This window comes from Alnus glutinosa, chromosome 2 (assembly GCF_958979055.1).
Source record: "Alnus glutinosa chromosome 2, dhAlnGlut1.1, whole genome shotgun sequence".
NCBI lineage: Eukaryota > Viridiplantae > Streptophyta > Magnoliopsida > Fagales > Betulaceae > Alnus > Alnus glutinosa.
Window position 1 is genome coordinate 19,709,470 of NC_084887.1, and position 14,597 is coordinate 19,724,066.

A 14,597-nucleotide genomic window follows, 5' to 3' on the forward strand; every position below is an offset into this window, starting at 1 on the left:
TCTCCATTCTTTTCTCCATCTTCATCTTCTCTTATCGCATATATATCTTTCGTTGGTTTTTGAAGAGCGCGCTTTCAAAGATGAGTTCAAGTCAGCCTTCAGGTATTTAATTGGTCAATGCCCGTTTCGATTAGCTAGCCTATTTTTCATGTTTTCTTGGTTAATTTCTTGATTTTTTTTTTTTTTTTTTTTTTTTTTTTTTTTTTTTAAATTTGTTTATGTAATAGGGATAAAATTAGGGTGAGATAGGTTTTATACAACTCATTAGGATTAGTTTAATTAAAATTCCATGGCAATTACTAAACTTATCTCACCCTAATCTTATCCCTAGCTATCAGGTTGATATATATATATATAGCTATACATCTCTAAACACATATACAGAGTTTGATTTGATTTCCTTCATTCCTTGGGGAAAAAAAAAGAAAGAAAAGAAAGTAAGATAGAAGAAGAGGAAAGTAGTTTGATCTTCATAAGCTTGTTATGGGTGTTGGTGGTCAGTTTGGGCAGGATAATAGAGATTACTGTAATGCTAGTTTTAATTTTTAATTTTTTTTTTTTCCACCAAAATTTTGTTCTTGGTCTGTTCCAATATTAATTGTTTTGTTCATGAGTTTATTACTGAATTGTGTATTGAGTGAAAGAGTGGGTTTGAAAAATTTGCAGCGGCGTATCAGCTTCCAACGTCACAAGGTCCTTATGTAGTGGCTCCACCACCGGCTGGGTATCCTACAAAGGATGACTACGGCTACTCTAATGCTCAGAATCCTCCTCCTCCGGTGGAAACCAAGTCTAGGGGCGATGGCTTCTGGAAGGGATGGTAAGCTATAAGCCCTCTTATCTCCTGATGATCCTATTTCTTTTCTTCGATCTTCTTCTTCATTGATTCATTCATTTTTTTCATTTTGATTTAATTTGCTTATTAATTAATTTGTTGACTGCGCAGTTGTGCTGCCTTGTGTTGCTGCTGTGTCCTGGACGCGTGCTTCTGATCATCCATAGAATTCCAGAGACGATATATTTTATTTATTTGTTGGGTTTTCGTAGGGAATTTGTATTCTTTCTATGTATGTGAAAGTCGACCATGTGATTGGCCTTCACTTCATTTTCTTCTTGGGTTGTTGTTTATTAATATTATTATTATATAGATAATCACATTAATTGGTTAATTTATTGCTTGGTTTATATATATATATTATTTTTTTTCTTCCCAAGTCACCAAATTAATGTGACACCATGAACGACCTAACAAATAAAACTCTACCAAAACCTGAAACATATTAATTTATCTACAAGGAAAAGCAACAAGAGTAACAATGTTAATTAGATCAAGGGGACTAAAATAAAGGGAATCACCTGTTCAACATATATGGCATAACAAAAGAACAAAACACGACATCTCGAAGTATATTATAGAACCAAAACTGTATTCACTAATAATAATGTCATCCTCGCTAAAAAATAGACACGTTGTCGCTGATATATATATATATCGAGCGACATCAAAATTGTAAGTGACGACAAGGCTTGTCGTTGCTGGTATCATAATTATCAACGATGACAAGCTTTGACGTCGTTGATATTAAAATTTGTAAAGAACATGAGGCCGAGTTCAACCCTCAAAACAAACATACAGACAATGATTATAAGGAAACATCACAACCATGAAACAATATTTTTGTTATGAAGTGAAAAACCTATTAAACACATGCATCAATCGGAAAAATCATTCTGGAATAGCTAAACTCGATAAATCACTATCATGAAAAAGATTTAAAATATAAACATAGAAACTTACAAAACCTTATTTTGTAAATCTAAAAGACTATGTATAACAACAAGCTTCCCGTTTGCTTCCGAACTAGCCAATCTTTTTTAAGTGTATGTCTTTCCTCACCAACCCTTCAGTATACTTTTTTGGTGGACTAAGGCTATGACGTGGTTTGAACAAAATTAAGAACAAAGGCCCAAATGGTAGAAAGCTTCAAGCTCTTTCGGAAGACATCACTTGAGGTTAACAATGGTGATCGAATGAGAAATAACTTCTAGAGTTATTCGAAGTTGATTGAGACCGAAAAATTATTCACCAAGGTAAGGGGACGTTCTTGTCTCTTAAGAGCTAGAGGAAAAATTGAATACAAGAGATAGAGATTTGATTTTTATCATCTAGAATTTCCTGCGATGTCATTACGAAAGCTAGAGGTTCATCGCTAACTTCCTAACACTTGGCAAGTTTGGCAGATGATGTGATCATGACGGCTTCCTAACAAAGAAAGCGTAGAACTTCTTGATCGAACGACATCGTCATGACGGGCTTTTGACTACTATCTGACGAAGATAGGCCGTGACATTTTTATGCTTTATCGTCATGACAGGCTTTCGATGGCTTTCTGACGGATCATGATATATGACGAAAGCAGGGCCAAGAGCATTTGTTCTTCAAGATAGGACAACAAAATGACGGCTTTCTTACAAATCCTGTCTTAAACGCCAAGAAACATCGCGCGTTTAATCGTGCCGTTATACGGATAAAAACATGTCAAATTCATAAACAGATCCTGATAGCCAAATTAAAAATCATACAAAATAACAGATCCCAATAAACATTATATGAAAAAATCATTCTGGCATTTAATTAGATGATAAACATCATACAAAAAGAAAGCTTGTTTTATAACTAAAGAGCCACGAAGACTTAGCACCCTTTCCACAAAATTCCACCCGAATACTAAGAATTTGTTGTTATCACAAAATTCTTCATTTATGTTTCGTTTATTTTGACATAAAATCTTTTTTTTCATAAAATATTTTCAACCATATTCAGAAAAAATAATTTTTTAAAAATATTTTTCAGCGTTTGGCTTCTACGAAAAAATTATTGACGGCGTAAAATAGAATCCGACAATGTCCAGTCGCCGTATTTCGGCGAACTAGATTCTAGCTAAATTGGCAGGAATTTGGCTAGTTTCGCCGGAATTAGGTCTAGTTTGGCCGAAATCCAGTAGAAATTTCCAAATTCCGATCGGAATCTGGTGCGCCAGAATCTGGCGACGGCTGCCGAATTTTGGCAGAAATTTTCAGATTTCAGCCAAATTGGCAGGAACCTGAACAATCCGGCCGTACAGGTCAGATTCCGGCCAGATTGGCCAGAATTTATTCCACTAGAATCCAACAACGATGGCTGGATTCCAACAGAAATTTTCAAATTCTGACCATACTGGTCATATTCTGGCTAGTTTGGCCGAAATCTGGTCCTTCGGAATCCGGCAACGTTTTCGGATTCCGGCAATCAAATACTAAAATTCGGGGATCTTCGCTGGTAGTGTCGAGTTACCAACAAAATTTAGTGTCCGGTGGTAGCGGATTCCCACAAAAGTGTGTGCAAAAATGAAAAGTTTAAACTGTAAATCGTTTTCAAAAAATTAAAGAAGTTTTTACTGTTAAACTGAAAATGATTTCCGTTAACCATTATTCTCTCCCTCACGGCCTCTCCAAACACAAAAAAAAATGTCCAAAATATTTTCCAAAAATAAGTTTATGCCAAAACAAACAGAACATTAGTTTTAATGTCCTTCCCTTATTTAATCTATCCATCTCAACACATGGTAACTTTTCCTTGTCTTCATTTGGGAGGCAGATCTAGCAATAATTAATAACCACACAAAGGGTACGTTTGGGATTGAGATTTTGTAGAGAAAAAATGCGATTTTAAATCAAATCGCAGAAAATAAATCGTTTGGAAACTGCGTTTTTAAAAAAATTGTGATTTGAAAACGCATAAAAGTGCTTATTCAAATCGCAGGCAATGATTTGCTTTTTTGAAAACGTAGTATTTTAAAAGGCTAACCTGCGATTTTAAAGGTCAAACTGCGATTTTGCCAAATGCTTAACTGCGTTTTTAAAAATAATTTTTTTTTAAATTGCACATTTTAAAATCGCTATTTTAAAATCGCAAACTCAAACGGACCCTAAGTAAAATTTCATTTTTATTGTTTTGGGTTCCTGTCAAAAAAAAAAAAGAAAAAAAAGAAAAAAAGAAAAAAAAAGGAACTTGCTGGCTTTAAACAGTTTCTTACCCAACTATATTTTTGGATGTTTAGAAACACGGCTGCTGGCATTGCCGCGGAAGAGACCCTATAGAAAGAGAAGAAATCGAACAAAATATTGGAGATGAACTAATCCTTATTTCCTTAATTAACTGTTAAGAGTTGATAATTAACCCCAAAACTACCCAATTTAATTCACTGTTACAGACATTATTGTAGCATACAGGTGCGGAGCCACGCTGCAAGGTGGAGGCCCTGGAAACCCCTACAATTTTTGAACATCTTCTAACTTTAGCAAGTTTTTGTGTCTAGCCACCCCAATGTTTGCTCTTCGCCTTCCCAAAAGTTTAATGTCATCTGTCAAATATGAAACTATCTCCACTTTTTATGTGCCTAGAGACAAGGGTTTATGAGCAATAAGACTGCAGCCTGCAGGCGTGCACAGCTCAAGGTGTACATGCTGCAACAAAAGTTGAAGAGCTGGCTTTTTTGCTATTTTTCTGAATTCTGGGTAGTACCATTTGCTTAGCACAGTTTTTTCTTTACCTTGCTGAACTATACAATGAAAGAAGGCATAGATCAATGTTGAAATGGGTTTTTGGGAAATGGCTTTGACTCTGCCGTTGGAGTTGAAGTTGGCTCCCCTTCACCAAAAATTCTGGTTCCACCTCTGATAGCAGACACAGACAATATCATAAAGCAAATGATTAGTTACAGACATTATCCTAGTTGACAAAGCAGTCATTGATTTCATCATTCAATTCACCAATTGAACAAAGCCATACATGAAATTAAAGCTACAGGTTCGGTTCAAAATAGAAAGCTTGTCTATTTAATACATAGTCATACTTCTGAATTCAAACATATATATATGGTACTGCATCACAAAATTACAAATCCTCTTAATTAATTAAATGCGTTAAATACCAGCCAAACCAAGTAAAATCTCGTCTGGCCTAATTAAATATTCCTCACAGATTGTGAACTTTTACTGCAACATAGAGGAAAGTTTTGTCAATAAAGTCGATAAAGGATGTCTAAAATCTGAAATAATTTTGGTACCTTTAAGTTAACAACCCCGCGCGGGGAACAAGTCTATAATCATTATCACTAAATGGATGCTCGATCTCCATTTTAAATAAAATGGAGAGGATCCTTCGCTCCCTTTTTGCCTTGGTTGCCAAAAATACCGTTCTGAGAGTTAATTCCACCATTCATTTCCTTATATTCTCCCACTGAAATAACTCCAATCTTCATTACTAGCTCATCACCTGATATGGCAAGACGCCCGAATCCGTGTCTTCCCCATTGATCACGATCTCTATAATTATGGAAAGAATGTGCTGAAAAAATATTGCCCTCGATGGTGTCGGCGCTCTGCATGTCATAGTGGTCGGAGAGGAAGACCTCCTCGGAGCCGTGGAACTGTCGCCGGCCGCCAATATACTCCTCCGCTCGGTAGTACCATCGCACATGGACCTTTATGTTGGCCTCTTGCCCGTCTGCCTCAATCCGCTCGATCTTCACCACATAGGACGGTCACATCATGATCGAGCACGCAATCCCCGCCTTGATCCGTTCAATCTTTCGTTTCTTTTTTCTTTCTCCTTTCTTTCCGAGTTGCGCTTGTGTGTGTGAGAGACAGAGAGAGAAAGATGGAGTGAAGGTGGAGTTAGTTTGTTTCCAGGAAAATAAGTAAAGGGAAAGTGAGGGAAAGAGGCTTACCAACGATGGTTTTGTTGATGTGTTTGACGTTGTAGGAGTCGTTTGGAAATGAGAGTGAGAGAGAGACAACTGGAAATGAGAGAGATCTGAGCGATTTAGAAGACTAGAGACTTCTTCTTTTCGGAATTTAAAACACAATCCCCATCCTTTATCTTTCTAGAAACGAGAATTCAAAACTTTTTGTAGAAAACGGCAAATTTTGGCCGTTTATCGTCTTTTATAAAAAACCGACTCTTATTTTACTTTATTTTTTTAGGGAGGTTAGATAGCCAAACATTTATTTATTTATTTATTTTCGAAATTTGGTTGTAATCTAATATATCACAATTCTATGAAATTTATTATTTTGAAAAATATGTTACAATCTCATAAGATTATGACTCATTATGTTAAAACCAATTTTTTTTTTAAAGAAATTGTTGAAATATCAAGCGTTTCTCTTACTTTTTTAGGCAGGCCGAGAACTTTTGATTGTTTGTTGTCTTTTATAAGAAATGACTCTTATTTCACCTCATTTTTTGAAAAAGGGCCGAGAACTTTTGACTGTTTGACGTCCTGCATAAAAGAATTACTCTTATTTCACTTATTTTTTTAGTGACGTGTGAAATGTGTCACGTCACTAATTAGTGATGAGGTAAATTTTATGTCACTAAATTTTAAGTTAATATAGTATTTTTAAAAAAATTTAAAATTTAAAATATTAGTAACATGGTAATATTTAACACGTCACAAATTAGTGACGATGCGTCCCTAAATTTGTGAGGTGTGAAAATTGCCACGTCACTAATTTTGGAACTAACCAACTAATTTTAATAATGAATCTTGAAAAATAAGTATTGATAATCTGAACGAAGGGTTTTTATTTATTTTTATTTTTATTTTAATTTCTCTCTTGCTTAGGGTTTGTGCACATCAAGACCCTTGGATCGAAGCTTCTGATTCTCCTAAACGTTGCCAATACTCAGCTTCCAACGAAAAGGTTAAGAAATAAGGCAATCTCCTTGCAATTGGTTTGGTTTTTCAGAGAAACCTAGGAAAACTGTTTTAAAAGGTCATGGAAGAGAGGGGAATGATTTTTGGGTGTTTTCTGTTTTGGGTTGATGTTTTTGGTAGCGGGAAGTTTTGCATGGCTAGAACCGAATGGAGGGGAGGGGAACGATATTTTTGGGTGTTATTCCTTCTAGGAATTTTGGTTGTCGCAGGGCTGATAGTTGTTGAGCATTTTTTTTTTTTTTTTTTTTTTTTTTTTTTTTTTTTAAATTTTTTTCTGATTCCAAATTTATTATTTCTCTGAATCTTTGCAGGCACATTTGGAAAAGGGTGATAAAAGTACGTTTACTGCTAGACCAATTCTGTGATAATATCATCTGTTTAATTATATAGTTATTTTCTCTTAATTAATTCTTGATAGTTCTTAAAGCTGAAGTATCACTTGTGAGGTTTCTTTTTTGCTTCCAGTTATTATGCCTCCCTCAGCTCTTGATCGCCTTGGTAAGTCAGTAATTTATCTATTTTTAACCTGTCCTATCTTTCTGTTTTCTAATGCTGATGCATGTCGGGTTTGAACTAAGAAATCCTTCTGCTGGACAAGTTAGTCATTGTGGAGTCCTAGAATTTGTTCCTGATGAGGGACTGATTTCTCTCTTTGATCTTCTAAAATTGTTGTGCTTCTCCTGATGTTTTGCCTCTTATTTAGTGCTGCCTTTTGTTTTTTCACTGCTAGATATGATGATGGAAAACATGCTCCTACAAGAGGGAGACGTAGTGCAAGTGACGAATGCCAGCCTTGCAAAGGGAACATATATGAAGCTGCAGCCCCACATCAAGGACTTCTCAGATGAAACAAAACCCTCATGATGTGTTGGATGAGGTATTAGAAGATTCTGATGTTTAGAATGTTTAAAAATTGGCATCTGGGATACTCTGCTTTATGTTACTCTACAGCTTTTCCGGTAATGAAATTCCATCTTTTAGTGTCTTTTGTAGCGACGTGTCCAAAAATTACGACGTCACAATTTAGTGACGTGCCAACTTCGACATGTTACTAAATCCCAATTAGTGATGAATTGATTAGTGACATGAGATCATGAATCATTCTGTCCCTTGAAAATTCGGAATTGTTGATTAGCAAAGTTTCGCGCATTGAGCATCCTTCTTGTTTGAACGAGAAGAAACTGCTCTCATTAAAATCTGGAAAAATACATCAAATAATGATCCAAAAAAACTAAGGATCTTAGGGACTTGGTTGTTCCCTAAAAACAATGCTACTAACACACATAGGAGTGTCATCCAGCCAACACAAATCTACAAACTTAGAAGAGGCCTCTTTTACTAGAGTATGGGCTGCCATATTACTAGAACGAGGGATAGCATGGAACTTGATGGACCGAAAATATTGCTTCTCCAAATAAATACTCTCAATGAAATGGCCCACTTTAGAAAAACTTGACGAATTAGACTTTATCTCCTTTACCACTTGAGCCGCATCCCCTTCAAAAATTACATCCCAAAAACCCACTTCTTTACTGAATTTTACCGCATGTAGTGTTGCCATAAACTCCGCTGTTTTTGGATCCGTCCGGGCCCGTATCGTGATACATTTCGCACCCACACATAGACCATTACTATCTCTAGCAATGATACCCAAACCCACCCAATCCTTTGCCACATTTATAGACGCATCCCAATTTACTTTTAAGACCCCCGCAGGAGGAGGAGACCACTTATTCGGTCTATTTCTGTTCTCATCATTTCTTTCCACCTTCGAAAACACTTCATGATCTATCATATTACACCTTTTGAAAGACATCCATGCCTTCATAGCTTCACTGTAGACAATATCAGGATGCTCAAAGCGTTGTTCAAAGATCCAAGCATTCCGACGAAGCCAAATACGTCTTGCTGTGGTTGCCATTAGATCCAGTTCGTCCTTTGTACATCGGTCCATACAATAAGCAAAGAGACTCTGAAAATCAGCTCCTGCAAAACAAAATTTTTGGAAACAAGAAGAAGAACACCCCCAAACATCTTTGGCAGCTGGGCACGACCATAAGGCATGGAGAGCATCCTTATCTTCAACTTCACAGCACGGGCATATTTTATTTTCTATCGCCTTCCTCTGAAATAGATTACATCTAGTAGGGAGGACTTCATTGCAAGCTCTCCAAATAAACATTTTAACCACATTAGGGGCCCCTAAACTCCACAATGTCTTCCAAATATCTTTATCCTTACCAGGAATTGAACATTGTCCCCTTTTTGATTCTTCCACTTCCACTCCCAAATGATAAGCGCTACGCACCGAAAATTCGCCATTCACAGTGCCTCTCCATATTAATTTGTCCGCAGGCAATAATGGGTTTAAAGGAATACCTGAGATCGTTTTTGCTTCCTCCTCCCCAAATTCTGCCTGAATGAGATCCTCCTTCCATTTCCTCAGGTCATAGTCTATTAAATCAGCCACCAAACAGTTCCCAGTTAAGCTTCGTGGTGAAGACTGAACAGAATATGAGGAAGGGGTTGGTAACCACTTTTCACCCCAAATCTTTATCGATTGACCATCCCCTACCCTCCACTGTAGCCCCTCAATTAATAGCCCTTGAGCATTAAAAATACTCCTCCACACGTACGAAGGTTTGGATCCCAACTTTGCTTCAAGAAAGGAAGTTTGAGGAAAGTACTTGGCCTTTAGAATCTTGCCTGCCACCGAATCTGGGTCTTGCATTAATCTCCAGCCCTGTTTTGCTAATAAGGCTTTGTTGAAAATAACAAGATCCCGAAAACCAAGCCCCCCTTTTGTTTTAGATCGACCCATTTTTGACCAACTCATCCAGTGTATTTTTGAGTTTTTCGACATATGACTCCACCAAAATTGCTGCATCATCTGATTCAGTTCCTTACATAAAGTAATGGGAAGTTGAAAAACTCCCATACTATAAGTAGGAATGGCTTGCACCACAGCCTTCAATAAGACCTCCTTCCCTGCTTGTGATAAAAAAGAACACTTCCAATTTTCTAGCCGTTTTGATACCTTTTCAATAATATCTTTAAAAGTTTGTGTCCTGGATTTTCCAACAAACGTAGGGAGTCCCAAATAAGAATCAATCCGGTGTGCTTCTAGTAAACCCGAAAACTCCAAAATTTCTGATCTTCTTCTTTGGCTAGTATTCCTGCTAAAGAAAATAAAGGTCTTGGACATATTTAGCTTCTGCCCCGACCCTTTCTCATAAATACCCAAAATGCGAAGCAGCCTTCTCCATTCCACCTTGTTTGACTTGCAAAAGAGGACACTATCATCTGCGAAGAAAAGGTGGCTTAACCTAGGACCCCTTAGAGAGGTTGGGACCCCTGTTATGACCCCCTTTCCCTCAGCCTTGAGAAGAAGCGCACTGAGAACTTCACCACAAATGAGAAAAAGATAAGGGGAGATAGGATCCCCTTGTCTTATCCCCCTTGTAGGTTTTATGCTTCCAACAGGATTGCCATTTACTAGCACTGAGTAAGAGACTGTCCGTATACATGTCATCACCCAACTCACCCATTTACTTGCAAAACCCATCTTTAACATAGCTGCCTCCAAAAAAGACCATTCCACACGGTCATACTAGTCCAACGGGTTGGGGGATTCATGAAACTACTTCTGCGAATTGTCTACTACTCTTGGCCATAAATTGGGCCAAGGTTGGGTGTACATCATCGTAAAATGGTGAGGGTGGAGGTGGATGGGGGATGCTTATTCAGCCAAGGTTACTTTGCCGGAAAAGTTTTGATGTTCCTTGCTCGATCGTAAAAATTGTATGCAGACTATGCAAGCTCGTACATTGCATGTAAACATTTGATTCATAATGATAAACTCATAAAAATTTCCAAGTAAACAATATTTCTGAGAAGAAAAGAATGGATTGATCAAGTACTAAACAATATGTTTCATAATTTCATTGACAAAAATTTTCAGTTAACCTATTTATTTATGCCACTGGCTGGGGATTCAAGCAGAAAAAAAGAAAAAGAAGCTCAAGCTCAGGCCCATTTGGCCAAGAGAGACATACAACCAGCACCAAAAAGGAGAGAAAAATTTGCCCCAATTTGAAGCAGGAAATTGGCTTGCATCCTTGGGTTCATAAAATCAGCGGCAAGAAGATCCACGAGTGCCATGTAGATTAAGATCCCAGCTGATGCTGCGTTAAAAATGCCTTCAACAATCAACGCAGTCGGGCTGTTCTCGTTGTAGACGTTAGATATTCCTATTCCGATTGCAATCCCAACTGGGGTTGTAAGAGAGAAGAATAGCACCATTATTGCAGTTGCTCCCCCCTTGAATTTTGCCTATAAAAAAAAAAAAAAATGCATATATGTATATATAAACATGTGCTAAATAAATTCGGCTGATCGATTTTCGTCAATTAAGGTATAATATATATATATTACCTGAGAGATGCATCCACCAAGTCCCATGCCCTCAAAAAATTGATGAAAGGTCAATGCCGCTACAAGAGGCCTTAATGTTTTTGGACTTTGTGAAGCACCCAGAGAAATTCCAATTATCACTGAATGTACCACAATTCCCAATTCCAAAACCTACGTACAGTTTTGTCAAAATCCAGTTATTCTTCATGCCAAAAAAGGAGAAAAAAAATTAATAATAATAACCAAATTCGACTACAATTCACAGTAATCCAACTTATTTAATAAAATGGGTCAAACCCTTTAACCCTAACTTGCTGATTTTGTACTGGATTAACTTGCTAGCCCCTATGTCACATATCGAGTTAGGATCGTGTCGAAATATGAGTATAGACTAAATAAGTGAACTATAACCGACGACTCATATAACTAATTAAACTGGTCAAACCTCTTACTCCTAACTATTAGGCGTAAAATTTTGTGTTGGATTTACTTGCTAGCCTCTATGTCACGTGTTGAGCTAATAGGCGTCGAAACATGGGCATAAGACTAAATAAGTAAAAGTAGCCGACCCATTTAGGAGAAGAGCGGTGGAAGACATGTAAATAAAAATTCCTAGCTTCCTTTATACCAAATCAGTCAAACAAGCAATTAAATAAAAATATGGAAATTGAAAATAATTACCTGCGACACGACTCGATGACGAAGAAGGTCCAACGAAGCCGAGTTCTCCACAACAGAAGACGAGCCATGAGCATGAGTTGCATGACTGTGAACGTGCATGTGATGATCACCCTCTTGTTCCCCTACGGCCTTCTCCTCGCCGTCAATCCCTCCTTGACCCTTGTTGAAGCCAGATTTGCTGTAATACGACGTCGCAAATGAATCAACCATCAAAGTTAAAATCGCCGACGTCATCGCCACGAACCCCGCGAACGGAAATCTCCTCCACGGATTCTCATCAAGACATGGCGACGTCAGGCTGTCGAAAGCGTCCGGAAGCACGTGGATGAAGCCGGTCGATAATATCACACCGGCGGCGAAAGCCTTAATCATGAAAAAGACGCCCTTTTCGGGACGCAAAGCCGGAATAGTCTTTCCCAGTATCGGAATACAGACTCCGATTGCACCGGCAACGAGTATGGAAGCAACAGCGGCAAGTTTATATTGGAGAGCCTGGCGCTTGTCACGCTCTTCATTGTCGCTTTCGCACGTGCAATCTCCCAAGACTAAGGAAGGGAGTAGGAAGAGGAGGCACAGGAATCGTTGAAGAGTTGACATATTCTGAATATTTAGAAAGAAAAAATGCAATTTGAGAGAATATGATGAGAAGGGTTTGTGAGGGAGATACATATATACATACATACATACATATAGTTATAGAGTTATAGAGTTATAGTAGTACACAAATATGAGTTCATGAAATCATTGTGGCCCTGCGATTTTGACAATGACGACAATCCTGCTTTGGTTATCCCATTGACTTTCAATTTGAGCTGGAAAAGGAGAAAGAAATACAAAAAAAAAACAAAAAAAACAAAGAGTTAGAGAGAAAACTTTTAGATTTTGCCGAAGAAAAATAATGCCACTTTGCTAAGGCTGAAGAAATAATGAGGACATCCCAAGATAATCAGCGTTAAATTTCCATAATATATTTAGGTAAAAAGTACGATTAAAAAGTAATAATTTTAAAATGTGGAATTTAAAAGCATAGGGTCCGTATGAATTTGCGATTTTAAAAGTGCGATTTTAAATAACGATTTTAAAATGTACGATTTGAAAAAAAAAAAAATTTTTAAAAACGCAGTTAAGCGTTTGGGAAAATTGCAGTTTAGCCTTTAAAATCGCAAATTAGCCTTTAAAATTCTGCGTTTTAAAAAAAAGTATCATTTTACCTGCGATTTGAAAAAACAGATTTTCTTCTTTAGCAAACCACTTTTTGTGGTAACAAATAAAACAATAAGAGAAATACGGGGTTAATTGTACGTATCTTAAAATATGAGTTTTGGATTTGTTGGATAAGTTTAAAGTTTTGAAAGAATGTCGACATTAAGACCACACACACCCACAGAGAAAGGAAGGACAGTCTATTCAAATATATAATCTTTTAATAAGTTAATTTATTCATAGTTTAGGTAGGCAATTAGGTCATCAGTAGTTCACCTTTTAGGTCGGAAATTAAGGGTTAATTAACAATTTGTTTGTACGTCTTTACCTAAGTACTATAACAATTGGAATAGTATTATGTAATCATAAATTTTGGAGTTATTAAACCCTTATCAGGTTAATAGTAGTACTTATAGAATAAAAGATGGGAAAGATATAATTTAACCCTTCAAACTACTAGCCATTCTCTAGATAAACCCCCGAACTATTAAGGCTTAGACTCGGCCCCCCAAACTACCAAAACCTTTGAAAAATGTCCATTTTGACGAAATAATTCCATAACACCTCTGTCACGTATCATTTTTCAATTAAAAAAAAAAAAATCAAAAAAATTAAAAATTAAAAACTAAAAAAAAAAAAAAATTCTTTTTTATTTTTAAAAAAAATATTGCAATCGACCCGAGGACGTATTGCTTTTTTCTAGCATCGTCGTTGGGCACGATGCACGCTTACAGCTCGACGAACTCGTCCTCCCCTCTCCAAATCCAGATATGGCTAATTTCCTATCCTTCGATGTCTATGGTATTGATATTTAGAATGTTATGAACGATTCTAGTATGAATTTTGTTTTGTTACAAATGACAAACAAGTCTATAATTGTTGTGGAGTGAAAAATAAAATTGACTTTTAATTTACTAAGTGTGTGATAGTGTGCAACAAAATATTTAAATTGCAAAATTTAAAAGAGACAAATATTTTGTTGACGAAGTGGAAACTAAGTTAAGAGAAAAACCACTTCGGGGCAGCCAAACTCAGAATTTTCACTATTCAGAAGACAAAGCTAGTACATAGAAAGTAACACTCACATACCCTGATGCAGCGATTCCTATTACTTTGACACAAAACCCATTATGAATGCTTCCCAACGAAGTCTCTTACTTGAAGGGGTCTTCAATGGAATCTTTTACCTTAAGGCTCCTTAAGATAGACTTTAATTTCAGCATAGCAGCAACACACAACGGCAATAGCTTGAGAGTGAGCGGATCATTACAATAACCCTAAAATATACTCTTTAAGCACTATGAAATTTACTACCGAATTCTTGCAAATTATATGCCTAGAGGCCTTTATTTATAGGCTATAAAAGACCTAAATCGACACTGATTTGGTTTTCTCTAGGAGGCGTTCGGACGCTAGCTGAGAGCGTCTGGATGGACAACTGTGCAATCGGCTTTCCAAATTTGTTGATTATTCTTTCCTGAATAGGGCTGCGTCCTAACAGTGTTGCCCTAGCGTTCGGACAGTTGCACTTCTGCT

The 14,597-nt window shown here is 36.9% G+C and overlaps 2 protein-coding genes across 3 annotated transcripts; one reads left to right on the top strand and one right to left on the bottom strand.

The window, feature by feature from the left end:
* Positions 1 to 250: 250 nt before the first annotated feature.
* LOC133861555 (protein CYSTEINE-RICH TRANSMEMBRANE MODULE 9-like) lies at positions 251 to 1,169 on the top strand. Its single transcript, XM_062297342.1, has 3 exons — positions 251 to 526; positions 667 to 820; positions 947 to 1,169. The coding sequence occupies exons 1-3, from the start codon at positions 484 to 486 to the stop codon at positions 990 to 992; spliced, it is 243 nt and encodes an 80-aa protein (XP_062153326.1). The 5' UTR covers positions 251 to 483; the 3' UTR covers positions 993 to 1,169.
* A 9,508-nt stretch (positions 1,170 to 10,677) lies between these two features.
* On the bottom strand, positions 10,678 to 12,665 carry LOC133861255 (zinc transporter 8-like). Of its 2 annotated transcripts, XM_062296998.1 has the most exons (4): positions 12,580 to 12,665; positions 11,859 to 12,458; positions 11,199 to 11,348; positions 10,678 to 11,096 (listed from the first exon to the last, which is right to left on the bottom strand). In XM_062296998.1, exons 2-4 carry the CDS (start codon positions 12,453 to 12,455, stop codon positions 10,791 to 10,793), a joined length of 1,053 nt encoding a protein of 350 aa, XP_062152982.1. In that variant the 5' UTR covers positions 12,456 to 12,458; positions 12,580 to 12,665; the 3' UTR covers positions 10,678 to 10,790. The 2 variants fall into 2 exon arrangements, with proteins under 2 accessions (XP_062152982.1, XP_062152981.1); XM_062296997.1 differs by lacking the exon at positions 12,580 to 12,665 and having other exon boundaries at positions 10,679 to 11,096; positions 11,859 to 12,527.
* Positions 12,666 to 14,597: the final 1,932 nt, after the last annotated feature.

Coding starts and splice junctions, on each gene's coding strand:
- LOC133861255 (XM_062296997.1), bottom strand. CDS start 12,527: ATGTATCTCCCTCACAAACCCTTCTCATCATATTCTCTCAAATTGCAT. Junction 11,349..11,858: donor GTCATCGAGTCGTGTCGCAG/GTAATTATTTTC, acceptor AACTGTACGTAG/GTTTTGGAATTGGGAATTGT. Junction 11,097..11,198: donor TTGGTGGATGCATCTCTCAG/GTAATATATATA, acceptor TTTTTTTTATAG/GCAAAATTCAAGGGGGGAGC.
- LOC133861555 (XM_062297342.1), top strand. CDS start 484: ATGGGTGTTGGTGGTCAGTTTGGGCAGGATAATAGAGATTACT. Junction 527..666: donor GCAGGATAATAGAGATTACT/GTAATGCTAGTT, acceptor AAAAATTTGCAG/CGGCGTATCAGCTTCCAACG. Junction 821..946: donor GATGGCTTCTGGAAGGGATG/GTAAGCTATAAG, acceptor TTGACTGCGCAG/TTGTGCTGCCTTGTGTTGCT.